The 21,674-nt window shown below is 39.6% G+C and overlaps 3 protein-coding genes across 7 annotated transcripts; 2 read left to right on the plus strand and 1 right to left on the minus strand.

The window, feature by feature from the left end:
- Positions 1-680: 680 nt before the first annotated feature.
- On the minus strand, positions 681-3,977 carry rwdd2b (RWD domain containing 2B). 5 transcript variants are annotated; one of them, XM_031727742.2, is made up of 5 exons: positions 3,755-3,977; positions 3,426-3,639; positions 3,271-3,338; positions 2,433-2,801; positions 681-2,322 (listed from the first exon to the last, which is right to left on the minus strand). In XM_031727742.2, the coding sequence occupies exons 1-5, from the start codon at positions 3,973-3,975 to the stop codon at positions 2,070-2,072; spliced, it is 1,125 nt and encodes a 374-aa protein (XP_031583602.1). In that variant the 5' UTR covers positions 3,976-3,977; the 3' UTR covers positions 681-2,069. The 5 variants fall into 5 exon arrangements, with proteins under 5 accessions (XP_031583602.1, XP_031583601.1, XP_031583605.1 ...); XM_031727741.2 differs by having other exon boundaries at positions 3,426-3,642; XM_031727745.2 differs by having other exon boundaries at positions 3,870-3,954.
- An 81-nt stretch (positions 3,978-4,058) lies between these two features.
- On the plus strand, positions 4,059-9,031 carry usp16 (ubiquitin specific peptidase 16). The gene is made up of 18 exons (XM_031727740.2): positions 4,059-4,200; positions 4,381-4,447; positions 4,541-4,734; positions 4,811-4,914; positions 4,998-5,110; positions 5,191-5,423; positions 5,500-5,592; positions 5,675-5,805; positions 5,886-5,973; positions 6,320-6,398; positions 6,521-6,612; positions 6,695-6,748; positions 6,846-7,004; positions 7,090-7,765; positions 7,957-8,051; positions 8,198-8,284; positions 8,381-8,525; positions 8,605-9,031. The coding sequence occupies exons 2-18, from the start codon at positions 4,387-4,389 to the stop codon at positions 8,724-8,726; spliced, it is 2,526 nt and encodes an 841-aa protein (XP_031583600.1). The 5' UTR covers positions 4,059-4,200; positions 4,381-4,386; the 3' UTR covers positions 8,727-9,031.
- A 51-nt stretch (positions 9,032-9,082) lies between these two features.
- LOC116310841 (transcription regulator protein BACH1-like) lies at positions 9,083-16,238 on the plus strand. The gene is made up of 5 exons (XM_031727747.2): positions 9,083-9,211; positions 10,878-11,135; positions 11,481-12,638; positions 12,727-12,933; positions 15,109-16,238. The coding sequence occupies exons 2-5, from the start codon at positions 10,896-10,898 to the stop codon at positions 15,442-15,444; spliced, it is 1,941 nt and encodes a 646-aa protein (XP_031583607.2). The 5' UTR covers positions 9,083-9,211; positions 10,878-10,895; the 3' UTR covers positions 15,445-16,238.
- Positions 16,239-21,674: the final 5,436 nt, after the last annotated feature.

A 21,674-nucleotide genomic window follows, 5' to 3' on the forward strand; every position in this document is an offset into this window, starting at 1 on the left:
TGGTCTGCTGTTCTGTGAGTCTACAATATACACTTCTTTTAACATGAAAACCAAATTATTTTATTGAAACATGACTGCTTCTTACAGTAATTTGCAGTCCATACTCTATTATTCAGTCCTTTATCAAAGCTGCTATGATGTGATTTACATCATTAGTCATAACTTTACAGTGTATAGTAATGATGAAGATCTCCGCTGAATGATTCAGCACAGAGACATTCATATAGAAGCGCTAACTAATGAAGGCTTATTAGACCCAGAGATGTATAATGTGGATCTGAATGGGGTCACTTCTTCTGATTTACAGTATTCTACTGAGGATCCTGATGATGTGAATGCACCTGGAAGTCAAACTCTCTTCAATAAAGAAACAGAAGGGCTCTCTGATGAGACTTTGAAGATAAAAGTCAGAAGTCCTTGTTTCAATAGACCTCTGACAAGAGTGAATATACACTGTAAGAACAAAAGAACCCATAAAATCAGCCGGGGCAGAAAAGGGACTGTCAAAAGAAGCAGCACAAAGACTGTAAAATGAACCAGCATCTCACAGGACAATGGAGGCGTGGGACTAAAATCAAGGTGAGGAACTCCTGCTCATGGCTGCCTCTAGATTTAATATCTGTTTAACACATAGTATTTCAAATGTTATTTGGAAAATATGCACAAATGGAGATTGTAAATGAATTTGTGATGTTTTAGCTGCTTTATTTTGTGTTCAAAGTGTTCAAATGCACAGATACAACACCTCCGTTTTACAGCACTCCATTCTGTCTGACCTTGTAAATCACAGTAGTCAGTTTTCACATAAGTAACAAGTGAACACCCATTAATCCAAATTATTGTTTTACTATTCCAGCTTTTTTTTTCTCATGCTTTTAGACAGAAGTTAGGATTTTAAACATGTTTAGGAAGTTAAGATATTACCGTTTCCATGTTTGCCCAATTTAATTATGTTATGCTGCCATCTGCTGGACAGTGTAGACCAACAGAGTCTGCAAGTACAATCTGCAGGTAACTAAATATCAACTTTGTCTTTAAGTTTTGTTATTTCCTTTCAGCATAGAACTGTGCATTGAACCAGACTTAATCATTCCTTTTATTGTTTTAATACTAAATTAATCACAGGAAGTACTAAAAGTACGTCTCCCTCGTCATATAACTTTAGCAATCTAACTTCCTAAATTAAATTACTCTGTGTTCAGACTCGTTTGAAGACTTTACATTCATCTGTATTTCTGTATTATTATGTGACAAAAATGGTGAATTGATACACTTTCAAAGGCTGTATCTAAAGAGTGCACTTTGCGTCAAAAAAAGAAAAGAAAAAGAAAATCAAGAATATCCATAATACGTTAGATACAACTCCAGAGGGTTGAGGGGAATCAACAATGGGAACTTGGTTTTTTTTGTCATCCAAGGCTTGGTGGGGGACAAATTAAGATTAATGATAAATATCCACACATTTTAATTGCCAGTGTATAATCCACAGCAACGCATAATTTATCTAACAACTAATCATTCAAAGAAAATTGGAGAAAGAATTTCCATGCTTATGATATCTATAATTCATAAGAAGAAAATCAACAGATTTAAAAAAACAGATATCCAACATTTTGTTGACAATGTTGTTCAATTATTAAAATGTTATCAAACCTGAAAATCCTATAATAGCCCGGTAGTAATAACACACTGGTGCCATTTGAGAAAAGAAACACCTGGGGCAATTCGTGATATGCAGGAGTATTAAAATTGCAAATATAACCGAAGTCCTCGAGGAAATTCTCCGATAAACATCTTTTTTCTTCCTTCTTTTGATAAAATATGCCTATTTTTAAAAAAAGAAATGAAAACTGTTCCTGAAAATTGCAGAAATGTTCTTTCTGCTTTTTATTCCAGTGAATTTTGCAGGTATGACAACTTTGAAACCCAAAAAACACTGCAGTTAATTTATTTCATTTTATCAGCTTATTGCATTCCCATTTCATTTAAAAGTTATTTTCAGAATAAGTAATTTCACTGACAAGGCACCAGTACAAAAACTATGTACATCCATTATCTCGGTCTGACTACTACCTCCCTTCAATGCCAAAATACATCTGAAAGACTTCACAACAGCCTTTCTCATTCAAGAACTGGTAGAGCTGCCCAAGGTCCATGTGATTGCCTCTGTTTCCATGGGGGTCAAACATTGCTTCTTCAAAGCCTGTAAATTTGCGCAGGGAATCTATACGTTCAACAAGCCTGCTGTCCTCACTCTGACAATCAAGGGGAATATCCTCTCTGTGTCGAATCATGATCTTCTTCCATGTCAAAACCTTCACTCTGTGAAATAGGGGAATAAGATTGGAAAAATATTAAACCTGGCACCTCAGCAGGCTTCTGGCTGTGACATTAAGTCCCCCCCAAAAAACCCAAATCAACAGGCAAGGTACCTGGACCAGAAATCCTCGCAGGCAGATTGAGGACCTTCCACACACACAATACCAGGTTTCCCAGGCATGCTAAATCCTGACAGGCCCAGCTCTTTTGACCAATCCAAGATGTTCTTCCTCTTCGACTTGTTGTAAATGTGGTGACTGTAGATCCACAGCCGGCTGAACACTTCGGGCATCCGAGGAGAGGCAGACTCCTTCTTAGGAGCTGGGGCTTCTAATAAGCTCTTATCAATAAAAAGCTGGAGGTTGTCTTTCACCCATTCAACAGCAGAGAGCACACATATTTCCCCCTGGCAGTTTTCCATGAGGTATGCATTGAGAAGTGCCTGAAGCTGTGTCTGCTGGGCCCTGCTGAGACCAGGACACCTAAAGCAAGAATAACACATGTTCTAAGAAGGCTTCAGAGAACATTCAAGGTCACTTGGCACTGGGAATTTTCCATATCTGGGAGCAATGACAGCACAGCCTCGGGAGGTTCAGCCCTATTAATTAAAATGATTAATGATACACTTTAAACAAATTAGAGGCACTGTTTCTTCCACTTACTGCTGTGGCTGTGTTATTGTTACACAAATTAAATTTGCTTTCATTCAAAACTATATTTAAAGGCAACACTGTGAATGCTATCTGTGCTCATCCAGGCTGCGCTTCCTATATGGTAGAAAATCCTGGGCCACTAGTATTCTATTCACTATATTATTGTTTTCTCTCTCTCTGTTTGTTTTTTGTTTTGTTTTTTTCAACAAGTCTGTACACAGGCAGGTGAGTCTCTCCTGAGTGAGCTCCCTAACTATTTTCCTTTATGTTAGGAGTTCAAATGAGGATAATCGCTTACCGGACTGTTATTTCTGGTAACACACTAGGATATTCAGATGGGTAAGCACAGGACAGAATGAACAGCGTCTGTGTGGGGGGAAAAGGAGAAAAAACATGAGAAATTAAACTAAATAATGATTAAAACAAAATTATATATAATGGCAGATTAGTTACCCCCTCCGTGTTCGCAGAGTCCAGCTTTTGTTTGATGAGAAACTGGGGTCTGGACGGTGGAGGGCCGCCTGTTGAAGCTGAGCCCTCCACGTAGTCCCTGAGCTCGGCTAGTGCCAGCTGGTCAGTGAACTCCAGCTCCTCCACGGTGGGGAACATGCTGGTCAGCAGCTCTATCTCTGCAAGCTGAGACTCAGCCCACTCCAAGTAAGACATGCTGCTTTAGTCGAGAACTAAAATAGTCAATCTTTTCTAATGTTCATTTAAAAAGTTAACAGTTAAACAGTTTTCTGGTAGGTCCAAAAATATGAATCACTTATGCTAACACATACCATGTTTCCGGGTGTAAACCAGCCTCTAAAATTGATTTCGTTACAGAACAGTATGAAATCTGAAAACAAAATAACATTTTTATGTATACAGTATAGACATAAAGAGGCAGTTTACCACTGTCTAGTGTCCCGCAACGTCTAATAATGAAGTTTTGTTTGAACTCGGACTCTTTTAGCCGACGCACGCAGGAAACACACGGCAGCAGAAACAGCGGCCCCATCACATTTTGTTCCTTTGCATGTGTCAGCTGGGATATTTTTTCCTGCCAAATCACTGGAGTTATTTTTGCGTGTTCTAAACTTTGCGAATCAACGTATTTACACTAAAGGTCGTGATTTATTTCTCCAGTCAACAGTCTAACGTAATTATGTCCGAATTAGAGAAGTCAGCAATAGAAAGTAAACGAAACTGAAGACGCTGAGGGTTTTAGGCTCGGTTTGTCACAGTAAGTTGAATGGACCATGAGGGTGATGATTAAATTTAACGTTATATTTCTTCTTGTGTTTTTTTTAACAGAATTTGCCGTCACTGAACTCTATTGGCAGCATTATAATCTCATGTAGGTATTAGCCAAAGTTAGCCTTGTGTTTCACTTGAGTACTGTGTTCCATTCCCATCTGTAAAGGTTAAAATGGGAAAGAAGAGGGGAAAGGACAAGACCTCCAAGGAGGATGATGAGCTTGACCTGACAGGTAAAGAATATTTCATCATCTTTCATGTCGTGCAACAACCTGTGGAAAGTCTAGTGTGAGACTTCCTTTTCATTTAAATCTTTATTGTCACAGTTCCATCCTGCAGGCATATTAAGAAGGGAACAGACCAAACTCTCCTCAAGAAACTTTCTGGTAACTCAGATTGGACGAGTTGTCAGGATTGTAAGCAGGAAGAAAATAAAGAAAATATCAACAACCATCTGCCACAGGAGGCTGAGGAGGAACAAGAAACAGGATTGTGGATGTGCTTGAAATGCGGCCATAGAGTGAGATTCTTTTGTACCCATTTGTCATTGGGTTTAAAATGGCGTGCATTTTTTCTAAATGCATCTTTTCCACTAGGGATGTGGACGAAATTCTGAGAATCAGCATGCCATCAAACATTATGAAACTCCTCGGTCTGATCCACACTGCTTGGTGGTCAGCTTGGACAACTTTAGTGTGTGGTGAGCATTTTATGTTGTTTTGCTAATCATAGGCCTCTACATCGCATTTGAAATGAGAATAAAATGTTTTTGTTTTTTTGCAGGTGCTACATATGTGATGATGAAGTCCATTACTCCAGAACAGGGCATTTGGCTCAGCTAGTAACCAACCTGAAAAAGCAAACATCTTCAGATTCTATAAAAAGACCACAGAAAAGTGGGTACCACTGGGGAAGTCTAACAAGCACATACATTAGACTGCTTCATAACCATGTCCACCCTGTTTGCTTTCTTTAGGGGTCAAGGAGGAAGATGTCTTGATGGAAGCTAAACAGAAGACGGAGACTTTAAAAGAAGATGAAAATGAGGACAAGGAAAACAAAGAAAACGGGGATCACCAGAAGAAAAACACAAAGAAAGAGGCTGTTGGGAAATCTCAGAAGAAGAGCACAACTGAAGAGCGTTGTGGTGTTTCAGTAAAGGGTCTGAGCAATCTGGGAAACACCTGCTTCTTCAATGCAGTCATCCAGGTAAGATTGATCCTTACTGGATGCCGGTCAGAGTTCAGTGAGAGTTATTATTGATTGCTATCGTTTTCTTTTCCAGAATCTGTCTCAAACACAACTCTTAAGACAGACTCTCAACAAAGTGACAGAGGAGAAAAGTCTCAACATTAAACCTGGTGCCTCCTTGGATCTGGTGTGTTTTCCCCATTTAACAGAGTAGTTATGTTCCTCTACTCATTACTATGTATAACTAACTTTCTTTATTATGATTACAGGAGCCTATAGAAGTGCAGTTAGACCGTCCCGGATCTCTAACTTTGGCTATGTATCACCTACTCTGTGAGATTCAGGAATCGAAGAAGAGTGTAGTAACACCACGGGAGCTGTTCACACAAGTTTGTAGAAAGTAAGAATGACTATAGTTTTATGTTAAAAGTCAACTTTAAGATGTGCAAGTGGGGCTCATCATTCATCTTATCTGTGCAGGGCTGCCAGGTTCAAAGGATTTCAGCAGCAAGATAGCCAGGAGTTGCTGCGCTACCTGCTGGATGGCATGAGAGCTGAGGAGCACAATGTGTGTACCTACTAAAATGAGAACTGTGGCTCTCCAGAGGGCTATATGTTACATTGCAATAGATTGGTTTGACAGCAGAACACTGCTATAGTGAGTTGTTTTATGTGGCGGCATAAAATGTAAGGAATTGTGTTTTAAAAACATTTTCGGTCTCCTATTTAATGACCTTATAATTCTGCTTCTCAGACGGTTAGTAAATTTTCACCGTGCAGAGGTTTTACAGGAGCAAATTTTAAGGGTAAAAGCCATAAAATTAAGATTCTGTGAAGAATGCATGTCTCCATCTTGTGGTTAATCAGAGGTATCTTTCATCTTTTGAATGTAACGGTTGTTTTTGTGTCAACAGAGAATAAGCTCAGGAATAATGGACACATTGAAACAATCTAGAGAAGGCACAGATGGAGAGCTGAAAACGCTGCTAAAAGGCAAGTAATGCTGCTGTGGATTATTAATCAGTGTTATATAAACAAAAGTACGTTCCTAAAGTTTTTGCACAGTAGCTTTTTCTTTCAGAAATGCGACTCTGACATTTAATTTCTTCTTTCAGAGTACGAGAAAAATGGATTTCTAAAAAACTTTGTTGACCAAGTTTTTGGTGGTGAAATTACCAGCACTATAATGTGTCAGCAGTGTAGAACGGTATGTTTGAAGACCAGAAAGTAAGAAGAGAATATATCCTGATGATGTCACTCTAAAAATATCCTGTTCTTCATCCTTACAGGTTTCTGTGGTCACAGAGATGTTTTTAGATCTTTCCCTTCCTGTTTCTGATGAGGTAAAGCAGGCGTTTGGGGGGGTTTTTTGATAACCACTTGAGTAGTTATTTGTTAATGTCTGTATCAGTTATTGTTCCCTTTTGTGGCATCCTATAGGCATATAGAAAGAAGAACCAAAAAAAGAAGACCAGTGCTTCAAGCCAGGATGACAGCAGCAGCCCTGTTCGGACTAGTGGGAATGATGACATTCCCACTGGGGCTGGCAGCAAGTACCAGCAGAAGAAAGCCAAGAAGCAAGCAAAGAAGCAGGCAAAGGTGTGTCAGTGAATGGATACTGAAGTTTCTTTTTTCTTAGCCTTAATTCATAAATTAATCCGAATTATTTCATCTTGACTTTCAGCATCAAAAAAGACAGCAGAAGCTTGAGGGTAGAGCCACTTTGGACAGTCTCACCTCTCCGAGCCAGGCTGAGAGCGAACACACAGATGCTACAGCAGATTCAAAGGACAGGGAAAACACTGATAATGAAACACTTGAAGAAGATTCACAACATCCTGCTCAAGTCAGTGTGTCTGAAGAGGACCAAAAGCCCCATAACGCAGTGCAGGTGGAGCAGGAAAAAGAAGAGGATGAGGATTCAGCGAGTGACCATGACTCATCAGTCAGCAACCGGTTTACTGCCTTATCAGAGGAGCAGCACTCAAAGGACAGCACCGTATGCAATGAAATGTCTAACATGGGTCAGGAAGAAGACAAGACAGAAGAGGAAGACACACAGCTGGTGAGGAAAATGAGTAAAGTAACCTTGGATGATGCCTTTATAGAAGACACTGACGCAATGGAACAAAGCATGGAGAGTGAAGATGGAGTGCTGGAGACTAAGGAATATACAGTAATAAACCAAGATCCAGAGCTGGCCTTCCACACGATGGCTGCCAGGACAATCCCAGAGAAACAGGAGTGTTCAGTGCAGTCGTGCCTTTTTCAATTCACAGAAGTAGAAACCCTCACGCAAAACAACAGTTTACTTTGTGTCACCTGCACCAAACGGCAGCTGGGGAACAACAAGTCTGGAGGTATTTAAAATGCTTCCACATTAGTACTTAGTCTGCTATTTAATGTCCTTTGCTGAAGTCTATGCACATGCACTTTACATAGTACATTACGACAAAAATGTGATTTTCTTTTCTAATAACATTATTAAACTTTCTTTATACATAGTTTGGGGATCAGCTAAAATCCACTGTCTTTTTTGTGCTGTGTTTAGGATCCAAGAAGAATATCTACACTGATGCCTTGAAGCAAATCCTTATCTCCTCTCCACCTTCAGTCCTTACTCTTCATTTAAAGAGATTTCAACAGGTATGCACTGCACTGATCCAGTGCACTGTCAGCTAAGGTTTTTATGACAGAGTTATGAGCCAAGCTTTTAAAGAACATTGAACCCCTTTTGTAAGGCAATCAAAAAAATCACTATTTGGATTTTTAATGATGTTTTTTACCTGTAGAATGGCTACAGTATTTGTAAGGTGAACAGACACGTCACCTTTCCTTTCATACTGGATCTAGCTCCCTTTTGTGCAGTCAAATGCAAGGTAAGTATGGGAAGTAACATGTTTTATAATACTTTAATTTGCTTATAGCTGTCTTTGTAAATGTAGAAGCACTAACCACTAGTTGTTTTGAAACAGAATATCCCAGAGGGGCATAATCAGATCTTATACGGTTTGTATGGCATCGTAGAGCACAGTGGAACAATGAGGTCAGGTCATTACACGGCCTATGTGAAAGTGCGGCCCGAGTGCCCTCAGCCTTCATCCAATGGACTTACAGATGGTGGGTGTACTCTGGCTTGACCGTTATTAGAATAAACACTTCTAAAAATGAAATGTATAAACTCGTCGTTTCCCTTCAGGAGATGCAGAGTCACCCAGAGGATCCTGGTTCCACATCAGTGACACAAGCGTTCAACCTGTGAGTGAGAGTAAAGTCCAGAGCTGCCAAGCCTACCTCCTCTTCTATGAAAGGCTCCTCTAATTGTGCATCACTACTCAGGAAATCCAAATAAACCAAGGCTGCTTCAGTTTCATCTTTTAAGGGATCTCAAAGAATATTTCCGCCTGTACCTGTTCTGACAGTGTCTGAAATTGTATGGCAGTGGCGGGGCATTTTTATCAGTCTCACACCAGTACAGAAAACGTAGTTGGACAATGAATTGACAATATGGAACTGGAAGTCACAGTTTCAGTATATTAATGAAAGCTTGGGATAGATGATATGTAGATATATATTTTTTTCTTTTTTAAATCAATGTCATGTAATTAAATGTTGCAAAAACAGAACCTCCTCTCCTGTGTGCTGCTTTGTCGATACTTGCTATGAGTCTGCGCAGTAAGTGCTGCTAGCGCTTCCTTGTCCAAGCTGTCACATGACTACAGTGAAGTCAGGCTCGGAATGGCCAGAAGCATCCGTACCCTATCCCCAAATTTACTAATGGCAGTGTTATCCAGGTAGCATGGCAGGTCAGTAAACGTTTGGCTTTTTAAAGAGCACCGAGCAAAGTCATAATAGCGGAATGTTTCAGTTTTTGCTAGCAACGGGTAAACACGAACTGAGCGCAGTTAAAGCTAACGGTCTGGCCTAGCCTCAAGCTTTTCCGTTTGCGGACATTTACCACTGTTATTTGTTTAGCTAAACGAATCTATTATAAGTCGTCAGTAACATAGCGAACTGATCATAATTTTGGACATGATTTTATTGCCTTTATCCACCAGGTCCAGTTGATTAACTTCGCTAAACGTGAGTCAGCATTTTAGCGTTGAACTTGGCGTACAAGTTAAACAGTCACCGTTTAACCCACATTTCCCTGCTGTTGGGGACTATTAATAATCGGCTAGATTAAATGTTTGCGAAGTTAGATGGTTAAATATTGAGAAGCAGTCGCCTAACTTATTTTTTCACAGTAAGGATATGTTAGAAGTAATTTTAGCGAACATTATAGTTACTTTTGTCTTCTTTAGTGAGATTAAAAAACACGCTGGAGCATGATTTCACATGCCGCTATATTTACATAGGTATTAAATTCTATTTGACTCATATTCATCAATAATTTCCTTGAGGGAGAATTTTATTCACCATCAAGTGTTTCGCCAAGTAGCTGGTTGGATGTCTTGTACCACTTCTGCTGCCCATAACAGCAGTTTAAGTTCCTGGACCTTTACATAACTTTACATAATACTAAAACTCCCCTTGCAATACTCAACATTGGGATTTCTCACTTTTTTTCCAACTGCATATTACGTTAAACATTGTCAGTCTGTTTTATCCAATAAAATAAAGTTATTTCACTTCAATTAATTTTTTTTCCACAAAATGAGATTGTTACGCATATAAACACTGTCACTAAAACCTGCAATAAATGTTACCATAAGAGGGTCTGCCATCAGTTTTTGATTGAATTGGGTCCAGTTGGTAATTACATGCAGTCTGTTTCTGTTAATATAACAGTTAACTGTGATAAATCATTGAAAGATACTTTTGTCTTGCTGTCTACATAGACAGAAGCTGGCATTTAACTATTAGATTTGTATTCCGGAATCTTCCTTTTTATAAGAAAACTGATAAAGACTCGTTGATCTGTGCAAACCCAAGTGGTCATTTTTGTGTAACACTCTCAAGCTGTGAGCAACCATTTAGTCGTCACAAGTCGCAATGATTAGTTGTATTGTATTCTGTTCATTTAGTTATTTAATCCATAAAATGTCTGCAAACTCTTAAGAAAACATACATTCAAAGTCATGTTGACAACTTACAAATGGTCCAAAATCTGGAACGGTTTATGTTGTCATAGATGAGTTACAGTACCAACATCTGAGAAGCAGAAACCCATGAATTACTGTTATTTCAACTTAGTTTTTTTTTTTTTTTTACAAATTAATTAAAATGGATGCAAAATCTAGAAGAAAGAAGAAAATAATTATAGTTACTTCTGCATGATTTGGCAGATTTTTTTTTCCAACTCAAAGAGTTTTGTGTCTTGAGCTGGGAATCTTTCACTTGTTAGGCAAATGTGTAAACTGCTCCACTTTGGAGCCACTATAATATAATACACATTGATAAACTTAGAGAAATGTTTCTTGTGTAATCATGACATTTTGTTGACTCCATATGGCTTTCTCTTTTGCACAGGCTGAGCTTGTAAAAACTATGGCGCTCCAAGCTCCTCGCACATCGGTGTTCACCTTCCAGTCTGCAGTGCACAGCGCCCATGTTCTGCAGTGTCTGAATGAGCAGAGACAGCAGGACGTCCTGTGTGATGTGACGGTGGTGGTGGAAGACAGGAGCTTCCGTGCTCATTGCTCTGTTTTGGCTTCTTGCAGTGAATACTTTAACAGCAGGGTCACCAGTGTCACCAGCCAGAATCCCATCATCACCTTGCCACATGAGGTTGGTGCTCTGGTGTTCAGCCAATTTATATAGGGAAAAAAAACTAATATGGATGAATTGTTGAAAGTAAATGGTGATAATGTTATACAGGCACCATTATTTTATCCGTATTATCAATGAAAAGGGTATACATAGTTAGATTTGTTGTCTGTCCACTAGCTTCTATTACTTGGTCCATTTTGTGTCATAATGTGAGTGAAAAACAGTTTATATGCAGTGTTTGGAAAATTCAACTTAGAAAGGTCAATACAGGTACATAAGACCCCTGTTGAAATTGAGTTTTTGAGCTGCCCAAGTTTCATTGTGTTTTATTATGTTTCAACAATTTACGTCTTTCCCCCACAGGTGACCGTAGAGGGGTTTGAACCTTTGCTTCAATTTGCCTACACATCAAAGCTCCTTTTTACCAAAGAAAACATTGATGCTATTCACAGCAGTGCTGAGGTTTTAGGATTTCACAACTTGGAGTCGACATGCTTTGATTTTCTCATCCCAAAGTTTTCTGAAAGCAAAAAATCCTCACAGGAGGTCAAGCAAAAAGTCTGTTGCCAGAACCGGGATCCTAGTGCAAGTTTTGGCTCTCGTGCAGAGAGTAGCCAACCAGAATCATGTGAGTCAGTGCCTTCAGGAGGTGATGAACAAACAGACTTCCCGTCGCAGTGTCCACAGAGTGCACAAGGTCAGACAAACAGCAGGGAGGAACACTTCTGTTTGGAGAACTGTGGACCACAAATGGCCCCCTTATCTCTGGAGTTAACAGGAAATGGCATGTGCCCCATGTTGTCTCTGCCTTGCCCAAACTCTGACAAAGCAGATCATCCCTCACAGTTTTGTGAAAAAGACATTTTAGAGATGGGAGATGTGTGCAATCAAAGTGAGATGAGTTTGGCAGACTGCGGCTTATCCTGTGAGCTGTCAGCCTCAGGGGATGTGAATCCACCAGAACTCATTGATCCACCAGGCAGAGAAATTAAACAAACTGTTGAGACGCTTGGTGCAGAAACCAATTGCATCCCTAGCTCATGTCCACTCGAGACTTCAGGGGCAGAAGATTGCAGTACTTTAATAAAACAGAGTGAGGCTCGCTTTGAACAGGGAATGACAGGTGATCTTTCAAACTCTTCAATGACTACTCTAAGCCATGAAGAAGGATATGGCGAGAGAAGTCGCGTGGAGAGGGAGGTGGCTGAACATCTGGCAAAAGGATTCTGGTCTGACCTCTGCCCATCTCAGGCTCAGCCACTTCCTGTGGATCCAGTGGAACAAAATAATCTAGCAAAAGCATCTGACTTTCACTGGCTTAAGCAGCTGGACCTGAGTGCCAGTGTAGGAGACTGTCCCTTTCTCAGGGACCTTGGAACAGGTGATGATGCAGCTACACACACCGACAGCTTGTCTCAGGCAGAGAAGAGCCCCTGTATGTCCTCCTCAATAAACTCTGCTGATGACTCAGACCTGGACACAGATGGCGATACTGAGGCCAACAACAAAAGAGCGGAAGAGGTTGTCATTACATATGTCTGATGTTTGGTTATTGGTAATGGAAGATAGAAAATCAAATTAATCTAAATTGTTTAACTCTAATCTTCAGGTTCAGCTTCCATTCCCGGTGGAGCAAATCTCAGCGTTGAGCCGGAGTGAATTTCAGCAGCTTCTGAAAAAACATTCGTTGACCCAGGAGCAGCTGGACTTTGTCCATGACGTCCGTAGACGAAGTAAAAACCGTGTGGCTGCACAGCGGTGCCGGAAGAGAAAACTGGACAGCATATACCAGCTAGAATGTGAAATCAAAGGATTAGTAAGTTGACTCTAACATGCCTGATTTTCCAAACATACTCGTAAACATGATATAATGCAATTTCATAAACTAGTAATATTTTTTGACTTTGACATGGTGACCAGTGTGAACTGCAGCTTTGTGGATAACACTTGTTTCTGGCACATCCTTACCACTTGTTGTCCGCATCACCTCACCTAGGAGGCATCCTAGTCAGGTGCCACATCAACTGCTCCTTTCGATGTGGAGAAGCAACAGTTCTACAAGTCACTCTTTAATATCCAAGCTCCTCATCCTATTTATATGGGACAGCGCAGTCAGCTTTTAAAGAAAACTCACTTCGCAGAGTGTATCCATTATCTTCATTCTTTCAGCCACTAACCAGAGCTCGTAACCATAGTTTAGGGTAAGAATGTAATTTGTCTGGTAAATTGACAGCTTGGGTTTTTTGCTCAGCTTTCTCTTCACCACAACATATCAGTAAAGTGTCTGCATCACTGTGGACGCAACCCCTATCTGGTTACCGAGTGTCAGTCTCCAGTATTCTCTGAGCTGTGAACAAAACCCAAGATACTCCTCCACTTGGGGCAGCAGTTCCTCCCAGACTCGGAGTGGGGACTCCACCCTTTTCTGTTTGAGAACCATGATCTTGGATTTGGAGGTGTTGATTCTCATTTCTGCCACTTCACACTTGGCCACAAATTGCTGCAGTGCAAGCTGGAGGTCACTACTCGACGAAGGCAACACAACCACATCATTTGCAAAATGCTACCTTTAAATGTGTCCAAAAAACTGAACAGAATCTGTGACAAATCTGTGTCCGGCGGAGTTCATCAGCCACCTGAATGAATCCGATTTACTACCAGCAATGCAAACCAAGCTCTCGCTGTGGTTGCACAGGGTCCGAATGGCTCATAGCAACAGACCAGATACCACATACTTCCCACCTTCCCATCGCCTGCTTATATCCTCAGTAGAGGTCAGCAGTATCCCACCCTTATTGTATCCAATGTGAGTAGAGCCCCATTATCTCCTCATGAGTTGTCAGACCAAAAGTCTTGTTTCACGGTCACATCAAACCCTTCCCACACGTTTTTTTGCTTCAGCTGCTGCAAGAGCTGCAGTCCGCTTGGCCTGCTGCTACCTACCAGCTGCATCTAGAGTTCCATAGTTCACTATCTGGTTCTGGGTTTAACACCACAACATTAGTGGCACCTCCAGAATTTTGCTCAGGAAAGCAACCTTCTTATCCAATGGAGAAAACCCTCAACTTTTAGTTAGTTAGCCAGGGGGATACAAGCATACCTACCCCTGGCTGCCACCTCTTAGGGCAGCTCCAGAGTGGAAAAAGAGTCAAGCCCTTCTCCAGGAAACTAGTTCCAGAGCCTGAGCTGTGGGTTGAGACAAGCCGTCTATATTTAGACGGTGTCTCAAAACCTTGTGCACCAGCTTAGACCCCTTCCCCACCAGAGAAGCGACATTCTGTGTACCACAAGCTAGTTTTGGAAGCTGGGGATAGGACTGCCAGAACCTTTGCCCCAATCTTCATGGCACTGAACCTGTACTCAAGTGCAGCAACCAGACACTCACCTTCTAGCTCCAAGGTTGTACCCAGGTAACCCTGTCCCAGGCAGGATAAACTGGAACCTTGATTTATTCATCATCATCGGAGTTCCATTCCACTTTATATAACATAAATGGCTCTAAGTAGGGTGGTAAAAGTAACTGAATGTATCCTGTTTTATCGAAATAACTTTAATAATGAGTGGTAGAAATAGGTTTATAGATTGAATTGACTGGACTAGTATATTAAATACTATTGAGAGAATATGAGAAATTTTGGTTAAATGTTTGCTACCAGCTCCACTGAGTGATGCCTTTTTATGTATTTTATTAAGTGCTAATTAGCTAGCCTCAGCTCATGTTGATTATGTCATTCCTTGGAACTCCAACTCTAGCAGTGGTACACCTTGCTCATCTTCATAAGAACCTGCTGCAGGTTTCTCAGTTTTGCAGTATGTGTCCCAGAGAGCAGAAACTGCTAGCTAGCCTGCAGGTAGGGTAACAACAGGTAGTACTGGTTAGTAGTAACTGGGCTTTCAAAAAAAATCATACAGTTAAATTGTAGATGAAATGAACCAAATGGATTATTAAAAGGTCAAAAATGAGTGAGCTTTACTGTTATCCTCCCCACAGAAAAGTGAGAAAGAGCAGCTGCTCCAGGAGCAAACAGAACTGAAGCAAAACCTTGAGGACATGCAGCAGAGCCTTTGTGGCCTGTGTAAAAGTGTTGAATCCTGCTCTGATCAGGACCAGTTGCAGATTCTTTCCAGATTCTCCTCGCAAGACATTCCCATCCCTTCCCCCAACATTGTTCCAGCAATTGAATTGGTAAGTTCAGAGTGTGAGCAGAGCGGGCAAACTGTACAAACAGTTGAAGTCGCTGAGCCGCAGGCCGGCACAGAGGACACGGGCTGCCCTGTTCCTACATCTCTGCTCAGTGCCTGTCTGGATATGAACAGCAGCTTATAGTAACTGGACTTAAACTACACGGTCACTTGTAATCATGCAGGCCCACAGGTCAAAGGGTGAAACTTGGTTCTATACTGTAATCCTCTTTTGGGATAGACATGCTTTACTATGTGTTTCACTGAATAATTGTCTGCCTGGTAGAGGCATGTAAGGCATTTTATTTGCTGTACTTCTAATCTTCATTTCACTGTAGCAAAAACAATAACTAGTATTCATTGTTTTGAAGGTGCAGGCAATTTTCAGGTAGTTTCTAAAAGTTTCCATTTGAAAATTAGGAGCATCAAAGTAGGTTTGCTTTTCTCAGGGAAGCTCATAACCTGACCGTATTTTGAATCATGCTGCGCACCTAAACAGGTATGAAAAAGAGATGTTTCATTTTACGCTAATTAGTCTGTTGTTGTAATCTTAACACATACTGTATTAATATTTACAACTATGCTATTTCTTTGATTAAATAGCCATAGAACTAATTGAATCTTTTCCAGTAGACTAACAAATTTTCACAGCTAACCTAACTTTTCAACAGCATTATTTGAATACTAATGTATTTTAAACTCTAGTAGGTCTGAAAGTGTTACAAGGGATTTTATTCAAAATGTGCCTTATGCAATTGTGTAATATGGATTCAAAAAGATGAAGGCATTTTTGTATATGCTTGTTTCAAGCACTATTGCACATTAACCCAGAGCTAATATTGATGGCATTGTGTTACATGTCATTTTGTCTGCATGTTCAGTATTTTTATTAAATGCTTTTATGGATTACAAATTTAAATAAACAACACTTTGTTATCATTGATGTTTTGTTTCAACTTATTCCAAGCTTTGTTTATGTGCACTACCAGAGTTTGGCCAGTAGATGGAAGTATAACTCTACCTCACCAGATGTCACAGATGTGACAAGAGGAACATAACAGGCTCAGACTGGACCTTTAGTGAGGGTAACTGCACACTGAACTCTAAATAAGGAAAGGCAAGGAGTTTGTGCTAATCCACCTGACAGAAAAATGTGCAATTTCCTGTTATCTCATCATGCGATTAAACAAAACTTAATTCATTGAGTAAATGAAAACCCAGTTACAAACCGGTTTAAAAAAAAAACAATCTTGTGATTTATCTCTGGCTCTTACTAAAATCTTTTGTTCATGCCAACAAATTAACTTTAACCTTTATAGTTAAAAAACTTTAACCAACAAAATCAACAATACAAGTTTATAAACACAATATGTAACATAGTTGTCTAGAGACTTAGTACTTCTGCAGTGGCTTTGCAAAGAATAATTCACATCCAGGCTCTAAAACAGGGCTGAAATTAAAGACAGACTCAGATGGAGGCTGATAAATGACCTTAGCACTTTGAAGAGCAAAGGTACCCTGGGAATCTGCAGACAGGAAATTAAAAAAAAGTACGGCATATCTGACAGCTATCCCTGTAATCCCTGCAGTTTAGACCACTTAAGATTTCAGGGTTATTCTGTAGATGCAAGAACGATAGCTTTTCTCAAAAATCACCTGACCAGTCATTTGAGTTTGTAAAGTTGTTGCCTATTAGATAGAGGTGGTAACTCTACACAATAAAACCCTGTAGTACCTATAAAAAGGATTAGCAACCTGTCATCTCCTTTACATAGCCAGATGTTATTAAAAAAAATCCAAACTGTATTTTAGCCATCAGCAAGTGTCTAAATGTTTAGGGCAACATTCAGTCAATGTTTTGCAGGTATAGATGATGCAGACAAAAATCTTAAAAATACATCCCAATAATAATCGGCCATTTACCAAAACTTACAAATTCACCTATGATACAGCAAGAATATTCCAAACAAGGTAAGAAGTGAATGTTAACCTTATTGTTTGTTACTAATTGCTCTTCTTATACTATTATTTCCTCTCTCACTCTTGTGAACATTTAGTTAAAATTTATTGCAGTGACACAACCTCCTCAAGGATCCATCTGTGAGCAGTAACATTTAGCAATCAGTAGCAATGACTAGTAATTAATTTTACTGTTTGTGTTCCAGGCTGCCAAAAGAAAATTGGGTTGTGCATTTGTTAAGGTTTAAATTTTGGGAGCTTAACAAAGCAACAATCTGATCCAACACTGGTCTGAGTGCTCCTCTTTCATTGCAGACTGGAGAGGATCTTATATCAAACAAACCAGTACAGAACAGAAACACCACTTTAAGAAGGTCTTGTAGAGTTGAAGAAGCAATTTTGTCAAGATGTTTTTGTCTTCTGATGTGAATTATTATTTTGTGTCCTTTGAAATAACTACGGTAGCACTTGGGGACAATGAAAGAAAAAGCAATCTCATTTTGTTTTCCTCAGAACAGAATCCTCAAGGTTAAAGTGGTAATTACACCAGCAGCCATGGAGCAACTCATAAAACTGGAACCTGTTTTTGAAAAGTAACCTCACACACTGACAAAGAGATGTCACTCCGAGCACGACAACTGGTTTTCCATCTAAAAAGCAAAATGATTAGATCATTATAATACTACAGACATCAGATATGATCTCTGTCCGCTGGAACGATGCATCTGTACCAAATCTTCAATTTGATGCATGTCAGCGTGGATATCACCCTCAAACACCAAAGCACTACAAGCACCTATTTACACATTTCCATCTTAAAACTCAGGATTGTTCCACAGTGTTTGTCTTTTATATACGGTTCAGAATTTACAGCATTGTAGTGCAAGACTAAGATGATCCTCTTTTGCAAGCTACACAGGACGAAAGACTTGATTTGAGGAGGAAGCAGCTGCGAGGCATGGCAAGGTCAGAGGCCCATAATCCGCGGCCTCATTCATGCGAGATTAAAAACCTGCTCTGAGTTCTGATTAAGAACGCAGGGTTAGAAGATTAAAGACCAGCAAACAAAATGAAAGCAGTTAAAGCCCAATCCTGGAATTCATCAGAATACCAAAACCTTAAACTGTCATAATGTGAGATTAATGCAAAGCCCTCTTGACCTCAGTATCTGTCTTGATACATCTTCTGTGTCATAGCCTATATTTCCTTTTTTTGTCCCTAAAATCTGCATTCAGACTTTTCTGTGGTGTTCTTTGTTGTTTTTCTTCACCTTTTCATTTTCTTTGTTCTATTTGGGTCATTTATTTTTTAAATCAAAATGACAGCTTGAATTGGCTTAGATTATTGTCGATGTAATCATAAATCCTTTATTTTTTATTGTCACACAATACATGATTATATTTCCATAAAGCGTTTATGTCCCTTTTATGCAATGATTCAAGTCATTATCCTCTTGACGGAGTCGTACTACACTCAGGGAGCAAGGATTAGGAAACAGGAGGGAAAGGGGAAAAAAACAAGATTAGAAATTAAAGCATCTGGAAGTTAGCTTGCTCACAACATTGCTAAAGGAGAACATATATGCTAATAACAATGACACTGCTCAGTGTAGCACTCTGCAGAGAGATTCTTTTTATGGCACAGATGCAAATAATATGTAGAAGGTAGCAGGCACCAATATTTTAAGCTCGAATGCATGATTATGGTTGTAAATATGACACTTCTTATCCATTTTCATTTTGAGATAAACACAACAAAGCACTGAAGAAAAGTTGACAATTCAATTTTGGAAGAGCACACCAACATGAACCAAGATCCTTATTAGAATATTGGTCTGAAACCCAGTAAATAGCAGTTTATATCCTGAAATGTCAATTAGCATCTCCAATGGCGTTTCCAAAATAGAAACACTATGAATGCAAAACTAATGAGAGAAGATCTATATACCAATGATTTTTCTCTAGTTTAAACCCTGGAGAAAGACACAATACTTGTATAATTAATCCCCACATAAGGTCTGTGACCTTCTTGCAGCACCACATAAGTCTCATAAGCTACTGTCTCCTAACTGATTACATGCTGAAGTGATGAACTTCATTTTGGGGGTAGTGCAGAGAAAGGGGCTGTATCCCATTGACAGGATTATATGAATGAGGACCATAATACTGTAATCTCACAGAGAAATGAGAGGAACAAGGGGACATGCTGGCCCCAGCTAGGCAGCACCCTGATCTGCAACCTTCAGATCAACAGCTGGTTGTACAGTGACAGATTACACTCACACTTGTTTCTCATCCTAACAATCCTCCCTGTGTTGAATTTAGAGCACTATAAGCACAAGAAAGAGTATTTCAGGACAAAATCTCACCATACTGTACCAGAGTCTATTATTTTACTAGTCATGGAGAAATTGTTAGAATTTATCAGTGTCAAAGGACAAGCAGGAAAGCAAAGAAATGATGCCTGCAATTCTGCCAAGTACACTGGTTTTTAATTAACACCACTGTTGTGAGAGATTCGGCAGAGTCTTTTTTTCAGCTTAGCTGTGCAGAAAAAAGTCCACAAAGCTTAAAGGAACCCATCAAGCTTCGAACAATGACAAACAGAGTAGGTTTTTCATCCATTTCAGATCTTTTAACAATATAAAACACGTTTCTAAGGTGTATTTTAAGTAACAGTAAGAAAGCACAACTATCTCAATGACAGAATTAACATTTATATTATTTTTCATGTCAAATTTTCTCTTTCAGTCATCAAAAACATTCTGAACAGTGAGTTCATCATCACCTCAAAGAAGAAAAAGCTCAGCGCCGACCCACGATATAATCCCCTCCCCACCTTAAACACATCTGTCCCTCCAAATGCACACCTCACCCTGTCCTCATGCCTCGCTTCACACCCCATCATATGCTTTATCTAGAGCAGGGGTGGGCATAATCCCCTCCCCACCTTGAACCAACACAGCTGATTTACATCTGTATCTCCTCAACAAATGTTCTCCAGAGGCCTGGTAACACCTCACCCTGTCCTCATGCCTCGCTTCACACCCCATCATATGCTTTCTCTAGAGCCACAAAGACACAGTGCAACCCCTTCTGACTGTCTCTATGCTCTTCCATCAACACTCCCAAACCAAATATCATATCTGTAGGACTATATTTATATTTGGGAAAAGCTGAAAAAAATACATTGATAGGCGACTGTTTTTTGTTTTGTTTTTCGAAAGTCTTTTTGGATGACAGAGGAATGTATTCTTTAATCCTGCCTACACTGTACTCGACTTTACTCTGACATAAATATGATAATAACAAGATATACTTATGTCTTATATGTTGGCATTGAAAACATTCAGCTGTTGAAACAACTGTTTAAAGCTTGATGACAAAAATTATAAGCTATTTAGGTACCTAAGGTACAATAAAGTACATCACTAATGTTTAAGAATGCCAGAAACTGCAATCATCTGTTGGGTAACTGTTGTGGCACTCGATAGACATTGTAAACAGTCTGAGTCTAAACTGAGCTAATGAGTAATTTAACAGTCTTTAGTCATAGCTACACTAATTCCTGTTCCATCATCTGAAATGTGACACTAATCCTGCAACGTATACACAAAACAAGCAGGATACAGTATCAGACTTTCACCCAAAATATTTTCCTTACATTTGCAGGATTTTCAAATATGTGTGACAAGGCCCGGCCAGTTTTAAACCTGGACTGTTTAATGTGGATCTTTATAATGATGAGGATGAGGATTTTATTTTAAAAGCTATGCCTTAGTGAGGTGAAACAGGTAGGCAAAGAGAAAGGTGAATCAGGGATGAAAGGACTGCAGGATGTGTCATCAAACCCATTTTATCCTTGAATGCTGAGGCTACATCTCTATCCTTTACATTTTATTTGTAGTCTATTTGAACTAATGGTTTTAGATGCACAATTTAATACACGACTTTATATCCATGGTGAATGTGGGAAAAGTGACTTGGAAATACAGAATAGTTTGTTAGTCTGTACTAAAAATACCAACAGCTTATATGTGTGCCAAGGATTTAACTTTTGAAAATATAGTTGTGTGTGTGTGTGTGTGTGTGTGTGTGTTTTTGTGTGTGTAATACAGTGGCTTTTTTTTAATAGTGCAGTTCAAACCCAAAAGCCAAAAAACCCGAGGTCAGTAATCGCATCACCTCTTTTCTCGGATAACGTGAGTAAACGTGTCTCATGAAAGCCGTTTCTCAGAAATGACAGACTGAAAAACATCACAACTGAATGTGAAAAAGGGAGACGACTGCAATATAAAAGTCATATTAGAGCTACAAGGCTTTAGATCTTCTAAATGCAACCTCAAGTGCGTGTAAATTGAGGCCCGATCCAGTGAAGGCCGAGGATCAAAAGCAAAACAATCAAAAAGTTAAAGGT

This window comes from Oreochromis aureus, linkage group 14 (genome assembly GCF_013358895.1).
Source record: "Oreochromis aureus strain Israel breed Guangdong linkage group 14, ZZ_aureus, whole genome shotgun sequence".
Lineage (NCBI taxonomy): Eukaryota > Metazoa > Chordata > Actinopteri > Cichliformes > Cichlidae > Oreochromis > Oreochromis aureus.

What these genes read in the sequence shown, in the direction of transcription:
- LOC116310841 (XM_031727747.2), top strand. Translation starts at nt 10,896, where the DNA reads ATGGCGCTCCAAGCTCCTCGCACATCGGTGTTCACCTTCCAGTCTGCA. An exon ending in ACAACAAAAGAGCGGAAGAG is followed by an intron (nt 12,639 to 12,726) that starts GTTGTCATTACA and finishes TCTAATCTTCAG; the next exon opens with GTTCAGCTTCCATTCCCGGT. An exon ending in AATGTGAAATCAAAGGATTA is followed by an intron (nt 12,934 to 15,108) that starts GTAAGTTGACTC and finishes TCCTCCCCACAG; the next exon opens with AAAAGTGAGAAAGAGCAGCT.
- rwdd2b (XM_031727741.2), bottom strand. Translation starts at nt 3,975, where the DNA reads ATGGGGCCGCTGTTTCTGCTGCCGTGTGTTTCCTGCGTGCGTCGGCTA. An exon ending in GGTTTACACCCGGAAACATG is followed by an intron (nt 3,643 to 3,754) that starts GTATGTGTTAGC and finishes TCTCGACTAAAG; the next exon opens with CAGCATGTCTTACTTGGAGT. An exon ending in TGCGAGGATTTCTGGTCCAG is followed by an intron (nt 2,323 to 2,432) that starts GTACCTTGCCTG and finishes CCTATTTCACAG; the next exon opens with AGTGAAGGTTTTGACATGGA.
- usp16 (XM_031727740.2), top strand. Translation starts at nt 4,387, where the DNA reads ATGGGAAAGAAGAGGGGAAAGGACAAGACCTCCAAGGAGGATGATGAG. An exon ending in CCCTTCCTGTTTCTGATGAG is followed by an intron (nt 6,749 to 6,845) that starts GTAAAGCAGGCG and finishes GGCATCCTATAG; the next exon opens with GCATATAGAAAGAAGAACCA. An exon ending in TTTGTGCAGTCAAATGCAAG is followed by an intron (nt 8,285 to 8,380) that starts GTAAGTATGGGA and finishes GTTTTGAAACAG; the next exon opens with AATATCCCAGAGGGGCATAA.